This window comes from Musca autumnalis, unplaced genomic scaffold (genome assembly GCF_047663935.1).
Source record: "Musca autumnalis isolate F117 unplaced genomic scaffold, ASM4766393v1 scaffold_4, whole genome shotgun sequence".
In the NCBI taxonomy this organism is placed as follows: Eukaryota; Metazoa; Arthropoda; class Insecta; order Diptera; family Muscidae; genus Musca; species Musca autumnalis.
In genome coordinates, this window is record NW_027411977.1 from 217629756 (window position 1) to 217654428 (window position 24673).

The 24673-nt window shown below is 33.4% G+C and overlaps 2 protein-coding genes and 1 long non-coding RNA gene across 3 annotated transcripts; 1 reads left to right on the forward strand and 2 right to left on the reverse strand.

Moving 5' to 3' along the window:
- Window positions 1-274: 274 nt before the first annotated feature.
- LOC141403242 (speckle-type POZ protein-like) lies at window positions 275-1066 on the reverse strand. The gene has a single exon (XM_073985427.1). It carries the CDS (start codon window positions 1064-1066, stop codon window positions 275-277), a length of 792 nt encoding a protein of 263 aa, XP_073841528.1.
- A 5992-nt stretch (window positions 1067-7058) lies between these two features.
- LOC141403957 (uncharacterized) lies at window positions 7059-8003 on the reverse strand. Its single transcript, XR_012412926.1, has 3 exons — window positions 7511-8003; window positions 7338-7452; window positions 7059-7268 (listed from the first exon to the last, which is right to left on the reverse strand). It is a non-coding gene; the product is annotated as an uncharacterized lncRNA (long non-coding RNA).
- Window positions 8004-14155: 6152 nt separating this feature from the next.
- On the forward strand, window positions 14156-16781 carry LOC141401465 (protein roadkill-like). The gene is made up of 2 exons (XM_073981727.1): window positions 14156-14477; window positions 15747-16781. The coding sequence occupies exons 1-2, from the start codon at window positions 14389-14391 to the stop codon at window positions 16552-16554; spliced, it is 897 nt and encodes a 298-aa protein (XP_073837828.1). The 5' UTR covers window positions 14156-14388; the 3' UTR covers window positions 16555-16781.
- The last annotated feature ends 7892 nt before the right edge of the window (window positions 16782-24673 follow it).

Here is a 24673-nt window from a genome sequence, read left to right on the forward strand (position 1 = left end):
AAATGCTGTCTAAATTAGTTTACAAAATATATTATTAAATTAAAAAAAAAACATAAAAAATAATTCAGAGATTGATATTTTTGGTTCAAATAAATAAAGAGAAAATATTCAGCTTGCTTGTGCGCTATGCGTGCTCAGCATTAGTTTATACTATCTAAATTAGTTCACAAAATGTATTATTAATTAAAAAAAAAAAAACATAAAAAATAATTCAGGGATTGATATTTTTGGTTCAAATAAATAAAGAGAAAATATTCAAACATACACTATAGAACTACGAACGTTCCTGTATGGTTTTTTTCAAAATATCCATACACAATTCATGATCAGTTTGACGTAGTTTTTTCCAACATTTAGTTGTTGTGACCTCTTTAATATTCTTTGTTATATATTGAACTGCAGAGGTTTTGAGACGTTCATTAGCGTGACGATCGGCCAACAAAAGGATATCAGCGACTGTAAAAACATCCATCGTTTCAATTAAAATGTCTTCACACAATGCTTGCAAATCCAAAAGCGAGTATTTGTTAGCGGCAATAAAGAGCTCTGCTGCCAATTTCTTGGGTATATCACCAGCAGCCGTGTACATATATTTCAACATCTCCTCAATTACTTTGGGTTTTATATCATCAATAGATATACGACTTGTTTTACTTTCTTCCATGTCAATGCGAAACATAGCAGCAAACACTTGACTGCGGGCAGATAACAGTGCCTTGTGGGCTTTAAATTCAGTACCATCTCGTGCAACAAGAGTTACGTCGCTAAATTCCTTGCTGGTTAAAATATTGGCAAGATCCTTAGTAAGACTGGAGCGTAATACAGTGTTATATAGAGGTTTTATAACAACCTTGATTTCGTGGTCCGTTTTATCATCTCTATCATAACCGATTAAAAAATGTTCATATTCTATAATGGCTGTTCGTATCTTTTTGGTAGTATTAAATTCGGCTTCTGCACTAGATATCTCAACTTGAAATACTGTGTCGTTGACACTGGCTGACATCAATGCTATGTTAATTTCGACATTGTCATATTCATCCCCGACTACATGCTCAGCGACCATTTGCCATTCGGTTTTTCCACTTTCAGTATCAATTTGAAATATATCAGATTTATATTCTATTCGATAGCTCGATATTGCATTATTTGGATTCGATATTCGATTTTCCAATATTTGGAATTTGCAAATGTATTCATTATGAGAAATTTTAGTGATCGACATTTTTCGTTGAATTTATTGAATTTAAAAAATACAAAATAGCCGGGTATCTCTCAACAGCACAGTTTGCTGTAATTGTCAATTTCTCTATTTTACATGTTCCACTTTGATTCTCATTCGCAAAGTTAGTGTTGGAAAAAGTCGTGGTACAAAAACGAATTTTTGTGACGATTGCTCGTACGAGATGTTGTCTCCTCTTTGTGGTGGTTATTCTTTGGTCTGTTCCAGTACTGCACATTTCTACACATTTTTACTATTTTTTCGATAACATAAAGGAAAAATCGGTTATCGGAGTAAAAATGTGTAGAAATGTGTAGTACTGGAACATACCACTTGTTAAGCAGAGTTGTGCTCTGTTCCTTTACGTACCTGAGGTTACCATTTTTAACCTGCAAAGCGTTCCTTTACTTTAAAAAACACGCAATTTGCCGCTTTTTTTGCCGCTGTTACCATTTTTAAAAGTAAAGGAACAGACCAATGGGCTATCATATAAATTGTATGCTATTAAAAGTAAGGGAACACTTTCCAGGTTAAAAATGGTAAGAAATGGTAACCTCAGACACGTAAAGGAACAGAGCAATAGTAAGCATGGTAGAACAAATACAAGGTAAAGTTAATACTACAACAAATACAACTCGAACAACAACCACAAAGGAATTTGTTTTTGTTTGTAACGTTACTGCCAGTTGTATTTGTAAACAAAACAAGGAAATGTCTATAAATTATTGGAATTTAAAAAACTAATAATTTTTCACATTTGGTTGAATATTTTGGAAAACATAAATGAAAATTCGTTACATTTTCAATTTGTATGTTTCCACATCATTCCACTAAATGCATAAATTCTCGCAGAAAGTAGAATTCTTGCAGAAAAGTTTGGGGTCGCTGGAAATTCATAGAAAAAGGAGAAGCTGTTTCAATGTTTTGTTTTAGAAATCAAAGAAGCACATGTTTATTAGGGCTTTATTTTTTTAAATTTTAATAAAATACCTCACATATTAACAAACGTTGTATCGCCTCTACAAGCGGGGATTTTCTGCGCGGCTTATCGTTCGAATTTGGAGGAGGTTACATATCATTGATATGAAGAAGTCTTTCTGGGAAATGGTTTTTTCCGAATGATATATTTTTTTTTTCTCAAAAAATATATGTCCCTAATGTACATCGAAATAGAAATAAATGTATAAAATGTCATATGAAATTTGACACTAACGTTACAACCCAGTTCAGTCAGCTGTGTAATGCTGCTACCTTTTCTTATTATACCATGAATAGTAAGAGAAATTGAAACAAAATGTAGTTTTGCAATGAATTTGGGCATAAAAAATTATTTAACGCATAAAATGATTATTTTTTATAAGCATTTTAAAATTTGTATAAAACATCTTCTTTTTACATTAAGTATTTTTAACAAAATGTACGCTTGGTACCATGTTACAAAAAAAATGCAACCCTGTGTGTGAAATTTACGAATATGATCAAAGAGAAGACAAAATCTCGTACGAGCAATCGTTTAAATGTAAAACACCACTTTGTTTTTGAAATTTTTTCCAGTTTTCATTTCCCGTAGATTTTTATTAAAGTTGGTACTATTCTTGCACCAAATGTACAATTATTGGTCTGTTCCTTTAGTTTTGAAAGTGGTAAAACCGGCAAAAGTAGAAAAGGTTGTAAACTGCTCCCATATGAATTGCATGGTGTCTGAAGTAAAGGAACGCTTTTCGAGTAAAAAGTGGTAAAACTTGAAGATTCTTGCACGTAAAGGAACAGAGCTTATGTTTTTCAGTAAAATATGTAAAAATAGAGACAAACAAATATCTGTTAGTACACACCCTGCGACTTTTGATGTATGCATCACCATTTTTTAGCGGTGTTGCAAAAAATAGTAGTGATGGAGGGAATGAAAATTTACTAAATGTATGAATTGTAAAATTTCATGACTCATCATTTAATTCATTAATACCATTTAGTATGTTACAATTATTTAATGTACATCATGGATTTAAAATAATGTAATAAAAATAAAAGGACTAAACTACACAGGTAGTGGTATCACACCAGCTGTTGTAATTTCCCCAACAACATAAAGAAAGTTTTGACATAACAAAATTTTACCATGCCACTACCTGTGTATTTGTACCATGATTGAGAACAAGGAAGCCGTCTTATAGCTGGTTCACATTCAGGAAATCCACTCGATTTGTCGACGGTCACACTGGAGCTGTTTCAACATGGCGACTTCGAGTTTTATAGGGTAGTCTCGGTCCACACTAGCGTGAATTTCATTAAAAAATTTCATGAAATTAGGCGTTCTTAACTCGAGTTCCCCACTACAGCAATTATACGATTTTACTCTACTATGGAAGTCGATCTAGAGACGCATAATTTCATGCAATTTTTCATTGAAATCACTCTAGTGTGGACCGGGACCTAGGGGTATGAGGTAGTGAAACCGCTGCACATGGTTTTCTGTGTTTGCGATGTTGTCTCTTCCTATTTTGGGTTCAAGATACTCTCGTAATTTCACTGAAATTTTAACATGAGATTGTGCGTCTCTAGATCGTCTAGTCTTCAGTTCGAAATTTCGTCTTTATTCTATTTTTTTATTATGTCAGAAAAGAAGCAGGAAAGCAAGGCAATCAGTCGAGGCAGCTTATGTCCCCAGCACTTAAAGGCCTCGACACATAAGAAGCATGGCATACTTGCTGAAATCATATCTGATAAAAGACTACTACTATGTTTACATTTACGAAATCCACTCGATTTCAACTGTCAATTCCTTTGCGTATACGTCAAATGAAAACTCATCTGAAATCGATTGGATTTCATTTGACGTTTGAGCAATGGAATTGACAGTTGAAATCGAGTGGATTTCGTAAATGTAAACATAGCATAAAGACTAAGTTGGACCGAATAAAAAGATTTCAGAATCACATTTGAATAACCTCGATCACATGGCAGCATGTGATTCTGAAATGTTTTTTATTAGATTTTTTTTATGATCTGTAGTGCGATTCTGTAACTTTTTTTAATAACGAACCGACATCGGTAGTTAACGAAAATATTCGGTTGAGTTAACGAATGTGCTATTCTGTAACTTTATGTTACCGATTGTAGAAATCGTTAGCACATACCGACGAATATCGATGGAAAGACAAATTGTCAAATAATATATTTTAATATTTATTAATGTATTTTTAAATTAAAAACATTATTTCTTCGCAACTGCAGAATATAAAACGCGCAAAGGAGGAAAAATATCTTGTTTTGGAAGGAAGGTGCATACAATAAGTGTCTACAAGTATCCCAACAATGCGAAACCCAGGAGTAACTTCAACTTCAAAAACGTCAAGTCTGTATGTGAGTACTTCTAGGAGGAACAATGCATGATTCTCATAGATTTTGGTGGTTTTATTCCAGGATATGAAGAAATATATCATTAGCCTCCACCGTAATAGTTCGGCGAGACAAATTATAGAATATCCCCAATTTATGGTTTTGAAGTGGACAAGAAATTGTCTTTTAGACCAAAAAAATATGCGTGTGCATCTACACCGTCTTTGGTGAAGCAAGAGAAGCTGCATTATTTATGTCTACCACACATTCATATATTAAACGTATTACTGACAAAAAAATATTTAACAGATTTATGTAAGGATCATTGGTCAAAAGGTCACTTCCTATTATAGTGAATTGTATTTTATACATGCATGATTTAAAAATTATAAATTTGGTAAAATCCCTCCTATATGTATGTGAACCGCTGTTTTATTTTTTCTAACTACAAAGGTAGGGCCATATTTTGGGTTGTGGTGCTTTGTGCGAAAATTCTGAACAGCGCAAAAAAAGGAAAAAAATGAACTTTGAGGTTTCACATAATTAAGCCCCTTCGGTGACGTTCGTGGATCCACGTTACCGCCATTTGAGTAATTTATTCATTTCACGCCCATATTAAATGGAACTTCTCATGGCCTATAGTTCGGAAATCCGAACTTGTAGCATTTTGGCTTCAATACGACATTAAAGCCAACAAACGCATCTTAGAAAGATAGTGTTAACGGAAATAATATACATCTTACATAACAGTACCACACATGTGTTCTTTTGAAGCGTTAGCTTACGATTTACCTCTATAATAAATAAGACAGGGAAAGTTATGAGTTAATCGAAGTTCTACAACTTTCTCTTTGGTGGTCTTTATGCAGCTTCAATAAAATCTGGTCTGGCGAAAGCACAACAGTGTCGAAGCTGACCCATGTTATCTTACATAGTTAACCCTTTTGCAAACGCTTTAATAAGATTTTTCTCAATAAGGCAGAATTTACCTTGTGTGCCCTCCTCATTAACATAACATATGCTCATATAAAAACGCCGTTTTTAAAAGAAATCAGCAAAATATTGCAATAATGTACTGTCGTTAAGACTTAACAACAACTTTTTTTGGTTGTTAACTTAACAATAATTTTCGGTAATTAACGACAAAATTTACCGACAAAAATCGTTAAAATTGGTATACAGAATAGCACTTACCGAAAATTATCGTTAACTAACGACATTCGTCGTTAATTCTGTCGTTAAGGAGTTACAGAATCGCACTACTGTAGTGCGATTCTGTAACTCCTTAACGACGGAATTAACGACGAATGTCGATAGATAACAACAATTATCGGTAAATGCTATTCTATACACTTATTTTACCGATTTTTTTCGGTAAGTAATGTCGTTAACTACCGAAAACTATCGTTAAGTTAACAACCAAAAAAAAGTAGTCGCTATGTCTACCGACAGAAAACATATTCATATTTCCAACGAAAAAATGTAAACAAATATTATATTTGAAAGAAAAATAATATGTTACATTTATAGTTAAAAAAAAAGGATATGGACACAAACTTCCGTACCGTGAAAATATGAATGTGGCGAAATGTAATGGATTGTGTTGAATTACTGAAGTAGATGATAGATACATAGCTATTCCCATTTGACTTTTTGGAGCATGCTAAATGTTTGGGCTGGATTCACATCGATATGAGCAAATCTTGGCTACGCCAAAAATTTTTTTTTGAATATAAGTTTATGACTGTGGTGGATTTATGACTGTGGTTTGGAGCAATCTAGCGAACCAAATTTATGCCAAGACCTTGAAGTTTTTTCCAAACTTTCGGGGCCTACATATACCTCGAGATGTATGGATTTCGACCCAATGATATACATATATGTACATTGACGTAATCAGCATCACAAGGTTGATACTAATCCAGTCGAAACATTTAACTTAAGCCCATAATGAAAATATGGCCTGTGCACTATCGACACCATGAGTGATAGCCCTGAACAGATTTCTCTGTCGAAAGTAGCATGTATCGACCAGTATTAATGAATCTTCTTTTAAACATCTTCTAAAGGATGTTGCAAAACTCTATTAGCGGACTAATACATATTAACCATTGCTTGATATTGCACCAATTTCAGTCACATGAGCATCTTGCGAAAGTTGCAAAGATCACTCGATAAGGACGGAGTGGAGAGGTCGTTTCATCGTGTATTAGACACTGTCATTTTAATTGACGTTTTCAGGGACATCAAACTCAGAAATGGAGTAAGATGGTTGCTCCTCGGATAAGAAATTCGATTAGTGACTAAGAGCTACCGGAATATATTAGTTTAACCCCTCGTAACTTGTCCAGTAAAGATATTTCCCATTCTAATCCTGCCAATAAAATTGCTGGCACAAGTTTAATGTTATTGACATGACAGGGGTCACATGAGGTCACTTTAGATGAATATTGACATGTCGAAGCTAAACTGAATTTTCGCTTGGTATACGACATCCCCTATTTCACCAATTTTGTATAAATCACAGCATTAAAATACAAATTCATATTTTATTTTCAAGATTTCGTATTAAACGTTAATCTTCACAGTACACAGTTTTCAAAATTGTTGGATAATCCTAAGAGTTACACATTACACAACCGGCCACCTGTTTACCATCTAATTAAATACGTGACAAACCAGAAAAATTAACCTTCGGACAAAAGTTTGACTGAAAAAAATCAATGAATGTGCATTATTACGACTGAAGAGCAGTATCATTACAAGTATGTGCACTAACTTGTATTCCCTTTTGAGAATGTTGTACATCATTTTAGGATTAAAAAGTCCTAATTTTTGGAAATCCCGAAGACGTACTTTTGTGCAGGCGATATGCAATCTTTTTTGTTTCGTAACTATAAAAAAATACAATTTAGTAAAAACACATAATAAGATAAATGATTTGCAACTCACATTCTGCAGCAATTAACTAATTCTGTCAAAGATGATTATCGTCATGACGGGAATTCCCACAATTTAAAGGGCATAATCTGTTGTGAAAATCCTTGAAAATACAGCGTATTTCCCTTGAATTCAAGAAGGTTTTCTTGATATTTTCTTGATTTACAAACTCATTATAATTTTTGACAAAATGTTCCTCAATTTATTTTTTGACATTTTCTATTTCTACCAATATTTGTCGTTAATACCTACCGATTTTTACAATCGGTAAGGTAGGAATACAGAATAGCATAATCGTTATTGCAACCGAATTTTTTCGTTAATTAACAATGTCGGTTCGGTTCGAAAAAAAGTTACAGAATTCCACTACTGTTCCAGTACTGCAAGAACTACTATTTTTTCGATATCATAAAGGAAAAATTGTTATCGTAGTAAAAAATAGTAGCTTCTTGCAGGTTCTGGAACAGTCATTTATACTTTGTTTACATTTACGAAATCCACTCGATTTCATCTGTCAATTCCTTTGCGTATACGTCAAATGAAAACTCATCTGAAATCGATTGGATTTCATTTGACGTTTGAGCAATGGAATTGACAGTTGAAATCGAGTAGATTTCGGAAATGTAAATGTAGCACAAGTTACAAAATATATGACTTCAGTAAAGCTGAAACCAGATACAACGTTTGATTAAAGTTTTGCGTTGGGCGTCGAGAAAAAAACAACAGCAACAGGGCGACGACGATACCAAAGTCCAGCGTTTATCTGTTTGTCGGCATATATTTCAAATGAATTTGAATTTTTCGGCATCATGCCCAACAGTGTAAAAACGGCCCAAACGTTGTATGTGTTTCCAGCTTAAGAATGCCATGCTTCTTATATGTCGAGGCCTTAAAGCTGAAAACAGATACAACGTTTGATTAAAGTTTTGCGTTGGGTGTCGAGAAAAAAACAACAACAACAGGGCGACGACGACACCAAAGTCCAGCGTTTATCTGTTTGTCGGCATATATTTCAAATGAATTTGAATTTTTCGGCATCATGCCCAACAGTGTAAAAACGGCCAAAACGACACAAAACTTTACCCAAACGTTGTATGTGTTTCTAGCTTAAACGGTTTACAAATCAGTGTCGGCTCATAGACCTGTAGTGGGATTCTGTAACTCATTTTTGCTGTTACCGACAAAAATCGGTAAAATTAAATCGCAAAATTATGACTAAAAACATAAAGAAAAGTTGGTATCACTGTTTGTGTCGGTAGAGGCTAGCGACTACTTTTTATTCATCGTTAACTTACCGAAAAATTTCGTTAATTATCGAAATTATAAGGATTTTAATTTTACCGACAATTATCGATAACAGCAAAAATGAGTTACAGAATCCCACTACAGTAGTGGGATTCTGTAACTCATTTTTGCTGTTATCGATATTTGTCGGTAGAATAAAAATGCTTACAATTTCGATAATTAACGAAATTTTTCGGTAAGTTAACGATGTATAAAAAGTAGTCGTACACTTCTAGCGATAGAAAGAGTGTTGTCGACTTTTATTTGAATTTTTTATTCATAATTTTGCGTTTTTATTTTACCGATTTTTGTCGGTAACTCAAAAAAATGAGTTAGAGAATCCCACTACAGATTTATTAGACTCTTGTATGTTCTGGAACAGAGCAAAATTTCAATAATAGCCCGTTTCACGATACGTCGTTCGTTCTCTATTCGTTGTTCGACCCATAACTACGAATAAATTGCTTATTATCCTACACAAAATTCTATGAACGAACGACGATTTTTCTACGTTGTTCGATTAGAAATCCTCTCCGTACGACGAATAAGTATGTCCCATCCCTAACAAATAAGAAAATTTATCGAAAAAAATAATTATATGTATGTCTAAATTCAAAATTAAGAAATTTGTAGAAAAAAGATGAATGAAATTTAATGAACTAAACATTTTATATAGATGCAGAAGTCCCGGTCCACACTAACATGTATTTCATTAAAAAATTTCATGAAATTAAGTGTTCTTAAATCGAATTCCCCACTACAGCAATTTTATGATTTTACTCTACCATGGAGGTCGATCTAGAGACGCATAATTACATGCAATTTTTTCCTTCTTAATTCCACACACATTTCTTGTCCATTAGTTCAAAATCGCGTAAAAAATCAGAAACGAAAAGGAAACAAATAACTGAAAGTCTGTATACACAAACATTGTTTTGACATGTCTCGCTCTCTTTAATTTTGAAAATAGAAACATATTAAACACGTGCAATGGTATAACTGTTTGTATCAACAAAACAGATATATCATATACATAACAGATATAATATGATATAAATGTGGGAATGAGTGTAACAGTTATGTTATTGTTAGAAACAGTTCTGTGTTGTATACATGGCAGAACTACCAGGTAGTGGTATCACACCAGCTGATCGAATATGAAAAGTCAAATCCCTTTATAAAAAAATAATTTTTGTTGTAATTTCCCCAACAACATAAAGAAAGTTTTGACATAACATATTCAAAATTTTACGATGCCACTACCTGGTAGTTCTGCCATGGTTGTATATGAACGAGTGAGAACTTTATTTGTTTTTTCGTTCTCAAGTATCTGTTGTACAACAGATATTTTTCAAATACTACAGATACCAACAGATACTATGTATAGGTGTAACAGGTTTATGTGAATAACTTCTAAGGAAAATTTCATAAAAAATAAAATTTTTCAACATTTTTATTATTTAGGGGATAAATAAATATTAAAGACATGAACTGTTACAACTGAACGCACCAATTTCAATGTTTTTCTGGTTTCAGTGAGTGGAGTGTACGAGGGCTACTAGAAAAATGTCCGACCTAATAATGAAAACGCGAAAATTTATCAAAAATAGTTTTATTATATTCCAAATATTTATCACAAATAGTTTTGTTATATTCCAAAGCTTTCTCCAGCTTGATTTATACACTTTTTCACGAGCATAAACCAATTGTTGAAGCGTTTTTGTGTTTATTTCAGAACTAGATTTAAAATACCTTTAAACCAATTTATTTCCCGCAGGGAAGTGTTAGCTTGTTACATTTTTAAATTGGTGTGGTGGTGATTAAAGAGAGAGGGAAATAGAGAGAGTAACATATTTGCTTTCCTATGGTTTGTTTAAACATATTATATGTGCCTACAACATCCCGGAAGGGAGATGGGATACTTTTTCCATATCAATGATTCATATTGGCAAAATGATATGGGACCTACTTTTATCGCCGAGTCCGAACGGAGTGTCTTACGACACAACTAGTAAATAAGCATGGTACAAATACACAGGTAGCCGCATCGGCAATGGTTGGTAACATAAGATGTCAAAATTTGACATCAATTCAATGCAATTGACACATTATGTTACCATCAGCTGGCTTGATAATGCTACCTGTATTATTGTACCATGTAAATAAGTTTTCATGGCTGAAATACTCAGGCCGCCGAAAATGTTGGTGTTCTGGTCGGGGATTGACCTTAGGAGAATAATACCTTCAAAAGCCCTTAAGGCCTGCGTACATAAGCTGCTCTGCCTGATTTTTGCTTCATTTTTGACATAATAAAAATAAAAGAATAAAGAAGGCCGAGGAAATTTCGAACTGGGTTGCCCTTTTCTTTTTTATTCTTTTATCAGAAGTAAGCAAGGTAAGCAGGCAAGGCAGCTTATGTACGCAGGCCTTTAAAACGACGCGTCACTTTGTAAGGTAGGGGTTGGTTAAGTTGAATGGACCTAAAATACATTTACCAAAGTATTATACACCTATATACTTCGGACATTAAAGTGATTTCCACAGAAGGATAGACATGGCTATATCGATGTAGAAGCACGCTGATCAAAAATATATACACTTTATATGATCTTATATGCCATTTAGATATGACACCATTAGCCGGATTTAGCGCATTATCAGGTTTTATTTGCTAAATCCAGCCAAAATCTACCAGATTTCCCATACAAAAATAAATCCTCCTATTGAGTGGATTTGTTTTAAATCTGGAATAAATCCTCGTATACAACTCTGTTTTTTGCAACATGTTGCTAGAAAATACAAAAAGTTGCAAGCTGGCACAAGAAACAAGGTAGATGCATCCGTGAATTGCTACACTAAAATAATTTAAAATGTAAAAATTTGTAAGCAAGGCGGAAAAATTAAATTTGTTTTGATGTACAAAGTTGATTTTAATCAACCAAGACTGATATTTATGATGTCTAAACGATAAAATAATTCGTTTATTTATTTTAGATGGGCAAACTGCGATAAAATAATTCTTTATTTGCTCTTTAGTTAGCATTAGTAGCATAATGTACTAACATTTTCAGTATTAAACAATACATTTGTAATTTGACGCATGTTTTTTAAGACGAATTCAATTTACAAAAAAATTCTTTTGACGTTTCACATTCGTTCAGATGGACTGATGCATCTACCTTGGTAATTGTGCTATTAACAAAAATCAGCTGACTGCCATTTAAATCCTCCAAAATGTATATCTAAATGCACTGAGATTTGTACTGGATTTATTAAATCCAGTCGAGGATTTATGCCTAGTCTAAATGAGCTATTAAGTTATTATTTCGAGAAGTACCAGGTCTAACCAGATTTTGTATCCTGACTTTCGGGTCAAGTAAGTTATAGGTATTTTATATGTGCATATCATTATTATGTGACTTTTAGGAAAGCGATATCTTATAGAGAATTTTACGCTCGTTGTCTTTTGCTTTAGTCACTTTTTGGTAAGGCTCACAGTTTTTGATATATATATATATATATATATATATATATATATATATATATATATAAACAAGTAAGAAAAGCGTTAAGTTCGTCCGGGCCGAACTTTTTATACCCTCCACCACAAATTTCAGCCACTTCGGTGGATTAATGTGACCACAACCTTCAAAAAACCGAAATTCGGAAGGTACCGTTCTATGGGGGCTATATGATGGCGTGGACCTATACCTACAAACTTCTGGGGGAAAGTTTTATAAGCCTAAAGAAGACTAAATACCAAATTTCAGCCATCTCAGTGTGATAATGAGGGTAAAACCTTCAAAATATCGAAAATCGGGAGATGTCGTATTATGGGGGCTATATCAACACGTGGACCTATATAAATATTGTATGGTAGAAATGTTTCTTAGCCTCTGGAAACACAAATACAAAGTTACAACTGATTCTTTGATCAAATGGGTCTGATACATTCAAAATATATTAAAATGACGCGTACTTTATATGGTGCCTGATATGGGGGCTATACCAAAACTTGGACCTATATAACCCAACTTTGGTAGGAATGTTTTTTGGCCTCTGGAGACACAAAATACCAAATTACAACCAATTCTGTGGTCAAATGGGTCTAATACATTCAAAGTATATTAAAATGACGCGTACTTTATATGGGGCCTTATATGGGGTCTATACCAAAACGTGGACCTATATAACCCAACTTTGGTAGGAATGTTTTTTGGCCTCTGGAGACACAAAGTCCCAAATTACAACCAATTCGGTGGTAAAATGGGACAAATATCTTAAAAATTCCTTAAAACGACGACGCGTCACGCGTCATTTTGTATGGGGGCTATACGAAAGCGTGGACCTACATATCCCGCTTTCGATACCAAAAGTCCTACGTACATATAATATATTTTCTCAAAGTTTCATCATCCTACGTCAATCCGTTCGGACGCTAGAGTGATTTCCACAGACGGACGGACATGGCTATATCGATGTAGAATTGCACGCTGATCAAGAATATATATATACTTTGTGGGGTCTACTATGATTATTTCGAGTAGTTACAAACGTAGTGACAAACTTAATATACCCCCATCCTATGGTGGAGGGTATAAAAAACAAAAATATGATCTATGATCATGAATAAGTTTCTTTGCACGAATGGGATCGACAGAGATTTTTAGGACCTAATTTTTAATGAAAATTCCTACATCTCCACCAAAATTCAGCTCTTTGGGAATTTTTCTATTTCAATTCCTATTTTGTTTGTGCTACATACAATAAGTACTTATTGTATCACACCAATATCCATTTATATCAGTTTGTACAAACCAGATATAAACAAATATGTTCCGTTTTTTCTGTCTATACCAACTCATATCATACCTGTTTGAAAAAGTATCAGTATCAACTTGTAACTGAAACTACATTCTACATATCCATACTCACTCAATGTTGAAAAATGTCGGAACTGATATATTCAGTTGTATCCATGCAGGTGTTTAAAACATATAAAAATATATTGAAAATACAAAATTATTCAGAATTTATTAAAAAAATGTTTGAAATGTGTGTAGATACATTTGAAGGAAAGTCTACCGTTTTTCCTATTCATTTATTGTTTATTTTAGCTCTGTTCCTTTACCTGCCTGAGGTTACCATTTCTTACCATTTTTAACCTGCAAAGCGTTCCTTTACTTTAGCCCGCATACAATTTATATGAGACCAGTTCACCACTTTTACCATTTTTTGCCACTGTTACCATTTTTTAAAGTAAAGGAACAGACCATTTATGTGTTTTCGGTTCAAATTTTCGTGAAAACAGGGAACAAAAATGAAGGAAATTTTGTTTATGTTTCTGTTAATTACGAATGGTATAGTGGAAACGGGTTAATTCGTGTACGTCGTTCGACAGGCGAACAACTTAATTAAAACGCTCGTGTGAACATGACATTACAAGTGGCTTTGCTACGTTTTCGTACACCCACTTCTACATTTTTTCCCAACACTGACCAACTTTGCGAATGAGAATCAAAACGGAACATGTAAAGTAAAGAAATTGGAAATTACAGCAAACTGTTACCCGGCTTGGCTATTTTGTGTTTTTAAATTCAACGAAAATGTCTGTGACTAAAATTTATGATAATCAATACCTTTGGGAATTCCCCAAGTTAGGAAAGAAACTCTTAGAACGTTTTCACACGATAAGGTTTGCCTGCTCAAAAATGCGTTGTCCGTTTTGGTTCTCATTCGTAAATTGTGTCAGTGTTGAAACAAAATGTGGAAGTAAGTGAACGAAAACGTACATAAAGTACCATACATACAACACTAGCATGTAATATATTATCTACCTGTTTCATCATATTTTTTACAAATAAAGGTGTTCTTCAAAACTTCTTCTATGTACCTGTTAATAACAAAGGTATTTCCCTATTTCATAAAAATCTTTCTTGAAAAATTTACGCTGGTAACGCAGGTATCATCTTACCTTCAGGTGGTAAGAATTATTACATTATTTTTTACATGGCATGCGCGCATGAGGCAACAATTTTAACAACGCATACATTTTACCTAATTTTATGGGATTCACAAGAATTACTTTTTTAATTTTCAAATACAATACACACATAAACCTTTTTGGTACATTTATGTAAAACCGTACTTCTTTTTGTTCAAAAAGTACGCTTGCATAAAATGACTTCAAAAGCGCAACACTAGATGTGAAAATTACGAATGAGAGTCAAAACGGAAACCACGTTTTTGAGCAGTCAAACCTTATCGTGTGAAAACGTTCTTAGGAATATATAATTCTCGCAGATTTAGAACGTTTTCACACGATAAGGTTTGCCTGCTCAAAAACGTGGTTTCCGTTTTGACTCTCATTCGTAATTTTCACATCTAGTGTTGCGTTTTTTAAGTCATTTTATACAAGCGTACTTTTTGAACAAAAAGAAGTACGGTTTTACATAAATGTACCAAAAAGGTTTATGTGAGTATTGTCACTTCTTACAGCATTTAACACAAAAATGAGTATTTGTTTACATTTTTTTTCTTACACATTTCGCACACACACATTCTTAATTTTATAAAAATATGTGAGGAAACAGTAATTACTATACCATGATCAGATTTACATTAGGCAATTTTTCTTGATGGATTTTTTCGTCCCCTTTTCTACAAACAATTCTGTTCGAACATTTTTCTTTCAAAACATTTAAAATAATCTCAATTACGAAAACTATAAAAGAAATTAATTAAAAATCATAACATCTTCTTGAAGTAATGTTTGTATAATACAAATTAAATAAAAAGTATTTCTTGAACGAATTTATCAAAAAAGTACTTTATGTACGTTTTCGTTCACTTACTTCCACATTTTGTTTCAACACTGACACAATTTACGAATGAGAACCAAAACGGACAACGCATTTTTGAGCAGGCAAACCTTATCGTGTGAAAACGTTCTTACAATTAATAGTGAAAGTGGAACATCTGAATGGCAGCTGGAGGCAGTGAATCGTAAGGGTAGAGGTTATGACTTGGTAGAGATTTACATAGAATTGGTGTCAGCCAGAGTCAAGGACAGCAGCACAGTATTTCAAGTTACGATATCTGCAGAAGATGAAATTTTCAGTCAGAAGGTACCGGTACACAATACCGGACAGAGAACACTTTTTATAGATTATGATAATGTAACGAACCACCAAGTCAAGGTTGATATCAAACCCCTACCCCAGAATATAGTATGCTCTAATCTTACAAAGGATCTTGCCAATCTTTTGACCAGTAAAGAATTTAGCGATGTAACTGTTGTTGCCCAGGATGGTACTGAATTTAAAGCCCATAAGGCTATAATATGTGCCCGCAGTGAAGTGTTTGCTGTAATGTTTCGCATTGACATGGAGGAAAGTAAAACAAATCGTTTACGGATTGATGATATGGATGCCGAAGTAGTTGAGGAAATGTTGAAATATATGTACACAGGTGGTGATATACCGAAGAAATTGGCCGAAGAGCTCTTTATTGCTGCTAACAAATACTCGCTATTGGACTTGCAAACATTGTGTGAAAACATTTTACTTGAAACAATGGAGGTTGAAACAGTTGCTGATATCCTTTTGTTGGCCGATCGCCACACCAATAAACGTCTCAAAACCATGGCAATTTATTTTATGGTAAACAACATTAAAACCGTCACAGAAACTGAAGGTTGGAAAAAGCTATGTCAAAGAGATCATGACTTGCGTAGTCAGGTTTTGGAAAAAACCGCAACTAGACGTTTGTAGTTGAAGAGGTTATAGCAACGGACGCATATGTTCTAGCGCACAATCAAGCTGATTTTTTTCTTTTTATTTGTTTAAACCAACAAAAATATGAATTACTGGATTCTTTTTTATGTTCTTTCTGTTAATAATCTGTTTCGTGAACTATTCTAGACAGCATAAACATACATATGTCTAAAAGTATTAAAATTAGTAGTGGACTACAAAAAATTAATATTTTCCCTTAAAAACTCTGTTATTATTTTGTATAAATAAATATTAAATATGAGAAGTAACATTTGGGGCTCTTTCAACTTTTTTAAGCAGGGTATTATTTAGATATGGTGTAAACAACAACTCATCCCTCCTTGTCTTTTTTACTCCCCTTTGGTAGGCTATTAAAACATTCTTTTGGTCGTCTATTATAGCCTCCCAGCAAAATGTTTGTAGCCAAAGAAGTAGTTAAATCATGAGTGCAAGTGATTTCGGACTACATCTTTTTACGTGAAAGAAGTCATGATTTTTACAAGGGCATGGTGCAGTGAGGATACTGTCTAATTTACTTCTTAAGCACACATTTTGCATTAGTTCTTTGTAGTGAATAAATCACAACAACATATGATTCAAGTACTTCTTTGGCTACAAACAAAGATGTAGTTCGAAATCACTTTTATTATTTTTTGTATACAAATTACTTTTTATGGATGCAAACATATTGCTGTTATTATAATTAACAAGAAACAAATTAAGTTCTTTGTCTTTTTAAGTTTTTTTTTGCAAAATTTTGAAATTTCTAAAATGTGAAAAATTTATGAAATGGATTCAAATCGGACATTGTCAAAATGTGAAGAACGGACTGCATTTTTCATGACTCTGCGTGGACTGCTTCAAAAAAAGCTATTCAATCACTACTTCACAAGGAACAACTTCAAATAAATTTTGCTGGGCTGCTTCTCTTCCTCTATAAATATCCCCTTCGTTATGCCTATAAAGACTCGCCTAACGCCGCCAATATTCAGTTGTCAGAGGGTCTGCGGTTCGATTCAGTATTGTTGGAGACATTTCCTGATTATCTACAAGTGGTGTCGTAAGACGACTATATCCAGGGAAATGCGTGTATTTATTGCACTATGATTTGTTTTCAACCATTAGAAAAATTTAATTACACGATATCTTTCTTGATCCCTTAAGGGTTTTTGGTTGCATAATGAGGTCATAAAAAGAAATCTACCAAACTTTTTCAGGAGATTTTTGTTCCATGTGAAAGATCATACCTTGAGCTACTTTCGTTTTTTTTTCGTTACGCCTATGAACACTGTTTTTATTAAAGCAGTTTGGGGTGCCCACTGTATCTCGAAAACGAATAAATCGATCGGCATACAGTCAACCTAAAAAGTCTACATACACCCTATAAATCTCGAGTTTTAAGGGTAAGGAAACATGTTTATGAAAATCCAAGTGCATAGTTCTATTTCATATGCGTAATGAACAAAATTAAATAACAAAAATATATTCCATAATAGGAATAACGGTAAATTCTATAAAAATTAATAGGGAAAAGTGTACATACACCCCAATGAAATATTGAGAATACCGTAAAATTTATGGAATAAGCCATGGCACAATTATATGCTGTTTATATTAGAGCTTTTTGCAGGGTTAACCTTCTTTATGAGGATTTGTTTGAAATATAAGCAATGGAACTGACATTTAAAACCCAGTCGGTTTGTTAAATCCGGTTATATACAAACGGGGTATTACCCAGGTAGTAGCATCGTAAAATTTGAATATGTTATGTCAAAACTTTATGTTGTTGGGGAAATTACAACAAAAATATTTTTTATAAAGGGATTTGTCTTTTCATATTCGATCAGCTGGTGTGATACTACCTGGTAGTTCTGCCATGGAATAAGTAATAAAAATTTCACATTTTATTGCTTTATCGAACGTCTTTGGTTGTCCATGATATCTTTTTAACAAAATAGGAACATATTTGTGGATAAATTGCCTTTATTTAAGGTCAGACTTCACGTATACCTCGTTAAGGCGGAACCTTGCAGATTTCAGTCTGGTAGTTTACAAAACCCTAGAAAATACAGTAACTTGTTTCTCTAAACCGTATAGTTTTCCTGCAATCGGGCCTTCTTTTAAAAGTCGCAAAAACGTTGGAGGGTAATATAGGTGTATCCTTATTTGCCAATACCTTGGTTTTTGATTGAGAAAATACTCTTCTATATTCCTTACAAATCCCTGACTTTTTATGATTCTAACATTAAGTGGTGTACACACGATTAGTTTTGCTCAAATAATCGGCTGCTTCCAGTGTGGCCGTTCATATTTGTCAGTCATCAGGCAACCACAAAATATTTTGTGGTTGCTGGACAGTTTGACACATATCGATATTTCCGAAAAATCGGCAGTCAAAACTCATCGTGTGTACCTCGCTTTGCAAATTGCACTTCGTAAATTTGTACAAACTTTCACAAAATGCTGTTCGATAACAAGCTTGCTCAATAAAAGAGAAATAAGAAGTAATTGCAAGAACTTGCAAATACTTTTTACTTGCGAAGTTATCGAACAGACCTTGTAATAATGTCTGGTACAATCCTAGAGCATCCATTGAATCAGCAATGTAAAATTATCCGACATTTATAGCGCATTAAGTGACCCTAACGATCATAATACGAGAGGATAGTAGTTAACAGTGCAAATTTCATGCATTTTTTGGTGGTGCTTTTATTTCGGCGCTTTGGAAACTTTAGGAGCTGGTTTGTAATATATGGTCTGTTCCCGTACTACACATTTCTACACATTTTTACACCGATAACCGATTTTTCCTTTATGTTATCGAAAAAAATAGTAAAAATGTGTAGAAATGTGCAGTACTGGAACAGACCAATAATTTAGAAGTTAATGATTGATTTAAGGTCCAAAAATTATATCAGACCTTATTACAAGGTAATTCCAAGGTTTCTGCATGTACTTTGCCCCTTGGAATGCTGTGAGAACTACAAACTTTATGAGAAAACTCAGGAATTTATATATTTAGCGATGCTCAGGAGCATATATTATCCACAAGAACAACTTCAATGCACTCTAGGATCTCAAAATTATTGGTCCCACTTTATTATCTAGGGTTTTATAAACTACCAGACTGAAATCTGCAAGGGTACGCCTTAACGAGGTATACGTGAAGTCTGACCTTAAATAAAGGCAATTTATCCACAAATATGTTCCTATTTTGTTAAAAAGATATTATGGACAGGTGCTTAGAAAGTCTGAAAAATATACACTCCGTTTCATGTCTATAGCACATTTCAAATTGCCTTTTGTTACTTTATTTTAGTCGATATCCGTGGGAATGTTTATATATCATGGTTTGTAATCTTATGAAGTATCTTTCAACAAAAAGTTTGGCTTCGATAACGTACCGTTATAATTTTTTTTAAATTTCTTTCAAACATCCCAAAATTTGTACGGTTTAAAGTGTTTCATCGGAATAGCACATTCTTTAATAACTTGGGTACATATGCAAATTTCGAATGCTTCTGTTACGATTCTATAAAATTGGAACAAATAAAAGCTATTTTAAGTTTAAAACGCTAAAATTGGTCGAACTATGATTTTGATACCGGGTAAATAAGACCTTATGAAAGCTGTGGACCTTAATTGTCTATAATACGTTAAAAATTTGGCATGTGAAAAAACATATTGTGTAATATAGCCATAAACAACTCTGATGGTCGAAAATAGTGAAATACAAACACACATTCCCTTGGTAATGGGTACTTTACACGATATGTTCTTTACATATGAGTTGTCTCTTTTTATATACAAAATGTATATGCAAAGTGACAACACATATGTAAAATAACATATCGTGTAAAGTACCCATAATAGTTTTAAAAATTCCTTTTCACATTTGTTTGACTCGAAATGTGTATTTCAAAGTACATAGTTGTTATTATATGGTCTGTTCCTTTACTTCGGAAAATGGTAAAACCGGCAAAAGTAGTAAAAGTTGAAAACTGCTCCCATATGAATTGTATTGTGTCTGAAGTAAAGGAACGCTTTTCGAGTAAAAAGTTGTAAAACTTGAAGATTCTTGAACGTAAAGGAACAGGGCTATAATGTGTCTCCAGTGGTAGAAAACATTCATCCGTTGTATATTTTTTATTAGTTTTATATTATGGCTAGGCATTTCTTTAGAATCTCCATGTCACTTAAGCGGTGTACACTAGAGCTGGCAAACCATCGATATTCCCAACATTAGATATTTTCGATATAATGTTTTAAAATATCGGTTGCTATCGATATTATCGTTAAGTTGTCATCGCCATTAATTTGGAGATGAAAATGGCGGAAATGTCAATGATTTCTAGGTAGTTCACAGAAATGTGAAGGAAAATAAACAATTGCTTTTATTTTACAAAAAATGTAAAAAAATATATTTTATTTTTTATATTTATACCGAAAAATGTGTACGTGTGACTACGGACTTACTTTCTTACACACACATAACCGAAAAGCAGCGAAATTTCTATTTATTTCAATGAATTTTAGGTTGGGGATTTTTGCTCCGATAATTGCTCTGTTCCTTTACGTGCCTGAGGTTACCATTTTTAACCTGTGAAGTGTTCCCTTACTTTTAATAGCATACAATTTATATGGTAGCAGTTTACCACTTTTACCATTTTCTGCCACTGTTACCATTTTTAAAAGTAAAGGAACAGACCAAATATCGATAGGAAAAACTATCTATCAATATTTAATTTTTAAAAAATAATCGATATTATCGATAGTGCCATCGATTTTTTGCCAGCTCTATTTGTTGATTATTGGTCTGTTCCTTTACTTTTAAAAATGGTAACAGTGGCAAAAAATGGTAAAAGTGGTGAACTGCTCTCATATAAATTGTATTCATTCTAAAGTAAAGGAACGCGTTGCAGGTTAAAAATGGTAAGAAATGGTAACCTCAGGCACGTAAAGGAACAGAGCTTATAATGAAGTCGATCGGCGTTGTAAAATCAAATCGACCGACCGATTTGTTTGTCGTCTGCTTCAAATTTCGATTTCGTAGCTTTGTTGATCAACTATTGGAGAACGCGCCCATTGTTTTTTTAAATTCGTCGAAAATGTCTAAAAAGTCTTTAACTAAAATATCAGATAATCAATATAAGTTCCAATTCCGAACATCGCTACATCACTTTGATAAATATGGAGATAATGAACCGTTAGATAAACATTATTCTCCTCCAATTGCAATTAATAGTGCAAGTAGCAGAACCGAATGGAGATTGGTGGTAGTACAAGATTATTTTGATATATATGAAGGAACTGAAGCATTCGAGATTTACATAGAATTGGAATCGGCCAGCGACAATGACGAACTATTTCAAGTTACGATATCCAGAGAAAACAAAATTGTTACTAAAAAGATAACAACAGACATTATAGACAATAGAATACGTTTAATGGCTTATGATATTGTATATAATTATGATGATGAAAATGGATATAATGAAGACGATACTGACCACGATATTGAGGTTGATATAAAACCCTTGTACAATACTCTACCATGCCTCAGCCTTACGAAGTATTTTACCAACGTTTTTGCCAGTAAGGAATTTAGCGATGTAACTCTTGTTGCACAAGATGGAAGTGAATTGAAAGCCCACAAATTAATATTATGTGCCCACAGTGAAGTATTTGCTGCTATGTTTCGCAGTAACTTCGAAGAAAGTAAAACGAATCGTATACAGATTGATGATATGGATGCCGAAGTAATTGAGGAAATGTTAAAATTTCTGTACACGGGTAACGATATATCGGAAAAATGGGTAGAAGAGCTCTTTATTGCTGCTAACAAATACTCGCTATTGGATTTGCAAACAATGTGTGAAAATTCTTTAATTAATACAATGGAAATTGCTACCGTGGCTGATATCCTTTTGTTGGCGGATCGTCACACTAATGAACGTCTCAAAACGAAGGCAGTTGAGTTTATAGTATACCATATTAAAACCGTCAGAGAAACGGAAGGTTGGAAAAAGCTATGTGAAACTAATCATGACTTGTCTAGGCTAGTTTTGGAAAAAACCAAAAGAACTGTGAAAAGAATGCGGTATTGGCGTTATAGTAGTGATAGTAATAGCAGCATTGAATCGGGTCAATCCGGTACATAAGAACCCGCAGCCATTTGATTGCCGGTTGTATAGTGCATATTAATGCTGAGCACTCACGCATATGTTTTATCGCACATTAAGCTGAATTTTTTCTCTTTATTTATTTCAACCAACAAAAATATCAATCTCTGAATTCTTTTTTATGTTTTATTTTATTATCTGTTTCACAAAATATTATAGACAACGCATATGTCTAAAAAAATAAAATAAGTAATGGACTAGAAAAAATTAATTTTCCCTTAAAAACTCTGTGTTATTGTTTTGTATAAATAAATATCACATGAATTATAAAAATTAACCGAATCCAAATATGTGGCTTTGTCGACTTTTTTATGCAGTGTATAATTTAGATATGCTGTAGTGGGATTCGCTAACTCATTTGTCTCATTTGTCAGCTACCAACTAAATTAATACAAAACTGCTCTGTTCCAGAACCTGCAAGAAGCTACAATTTTTTACTACGATAACATTTTTTCCTTTATGTTATCGAAAAAAAATAGTAGAAATTAGTAGATTCTTGCAGTTCTGGAACAGACCAAATATGAATGACATTTTAAAACAAAGCTGCATCACTGTTGCTATTATTGTCGCTAACTTACAGAAAGTAACAATTTATTGACATTTAAAAATGTCCACTTGCCGGCAATTCTGCCGTTAACTAGTTACAGAATCACAATGCTGATCGTCTATTAAAACACTCTTCTCGTTCTCTATGAAGATTTCAAATTTTATTCTATATTCCTTTTGCACAGAAGTAATAAGAAAGATAAATGTTGGTCTGTTCCAGTACCTGCAAGAAGCTACAAATTTTTACTACGATAACAATGTTTCCATCTAAATCGTATGGAGATTGTAAAGAAATGTAGATTCCCAAGAACTATACAAGAAAATAATGTTATTTAGGATAACATATTTTTCTATAGAAGCCATCGATAACACATTTTTCTATACACAAGATCATCGACAACAACTTTTTTTGTAGAAAATTAATCGATAACTACATTTATTCTTGAAAATTGGTCTGTTCCAGTACTGCAAGAATCTCCTAATTTTAAGCTGGGTACACATTGTCAGTTCTGAATGACAGCTTTGTTGTTGCTTGCTAGTGTGACCGTTCATTTTTATCATTCATCATGCAACCGCAAAATGTTTTGTGGTTGCTGGATGGTTGGACAGTTATCGATACTGTTCCTTTACGTGCAAGAATCCTCAAGTTTTACCATATTTTACTCGAAAAGCGTTCCTTTTCTTTTAACACCATACAATTCATATGGGAGCAGTTTATAACTTTTGCTACTTTTGCCGGTTTTACAATTTTCAAAAGTAAAGGAACAAACCAAATGTGTACTGCTCTTTACTATTTCTTTCGATAACATAAAGGAAAAATTTTGTCGTTGTAAAACGTAGTAGCTTCTTGCAGGTTCTGGAACAGAGCAAATGTCATTGATACAAATATTTTTTACAGAAAAAGTCATCGATAAAATTTTTTTTTCTGTAGAGAAAGTCATTCATAACAACTTTTTCTGGAGTAGCAATATTTTCTATACAAAAAGTCAACGATAACACTTTTTTCTATGAAAAATGTAATCAATAACAACGTGACTCTTCCGCAGCGCCATCTTAGTTATAATGCTTTCCTTTAAACAAGGTACAATTTCGAAGCAAATAAACTTTATTTCACTGCAATTGACCAAATTTGCTCGGAATGACGAAGTATTGAAGTTAGGCAAACCCTTAAGCGGGGTACACACGATCAGTTTTGACTGTCAGTTTTGCTCAAATAATCGGTTGCTTGCCAGTGTGGCCGTTCATTTTTGTCATTCATCATGCAACCACAAAATATTTTGTGGTTGCAGGACGGTTTGACAGTTATCGATAATTGCGAAATATCGACATTCAAAACTGACAATGTGTACCCAGCTTTAAGTACAGTACACTCTTGGTCTGTTCCAGAA

Coding starts and splice junctions, on each gene's coding strand:
- LOC141401465 (XM_073981727.1), top strand. CDS start 14,389: ATGTCTGTGACTAAAATTTATGATAATCAATACCTTTGGGAATTCCCC. Junction 14,478..15,746: donor GAACGTTTTCACACGATAAG/GTTTGCCTGCTC, acceptor TACAATTAATAG/TGAAAGTGGAACATCTGAAT.
- LOC141403242 (XM_073985427.1), bottom strand. CDS start 1,066: ATGGTCGCTGAGCATGTAGTCGGGGATGAATATGACAATGTCGAAATT.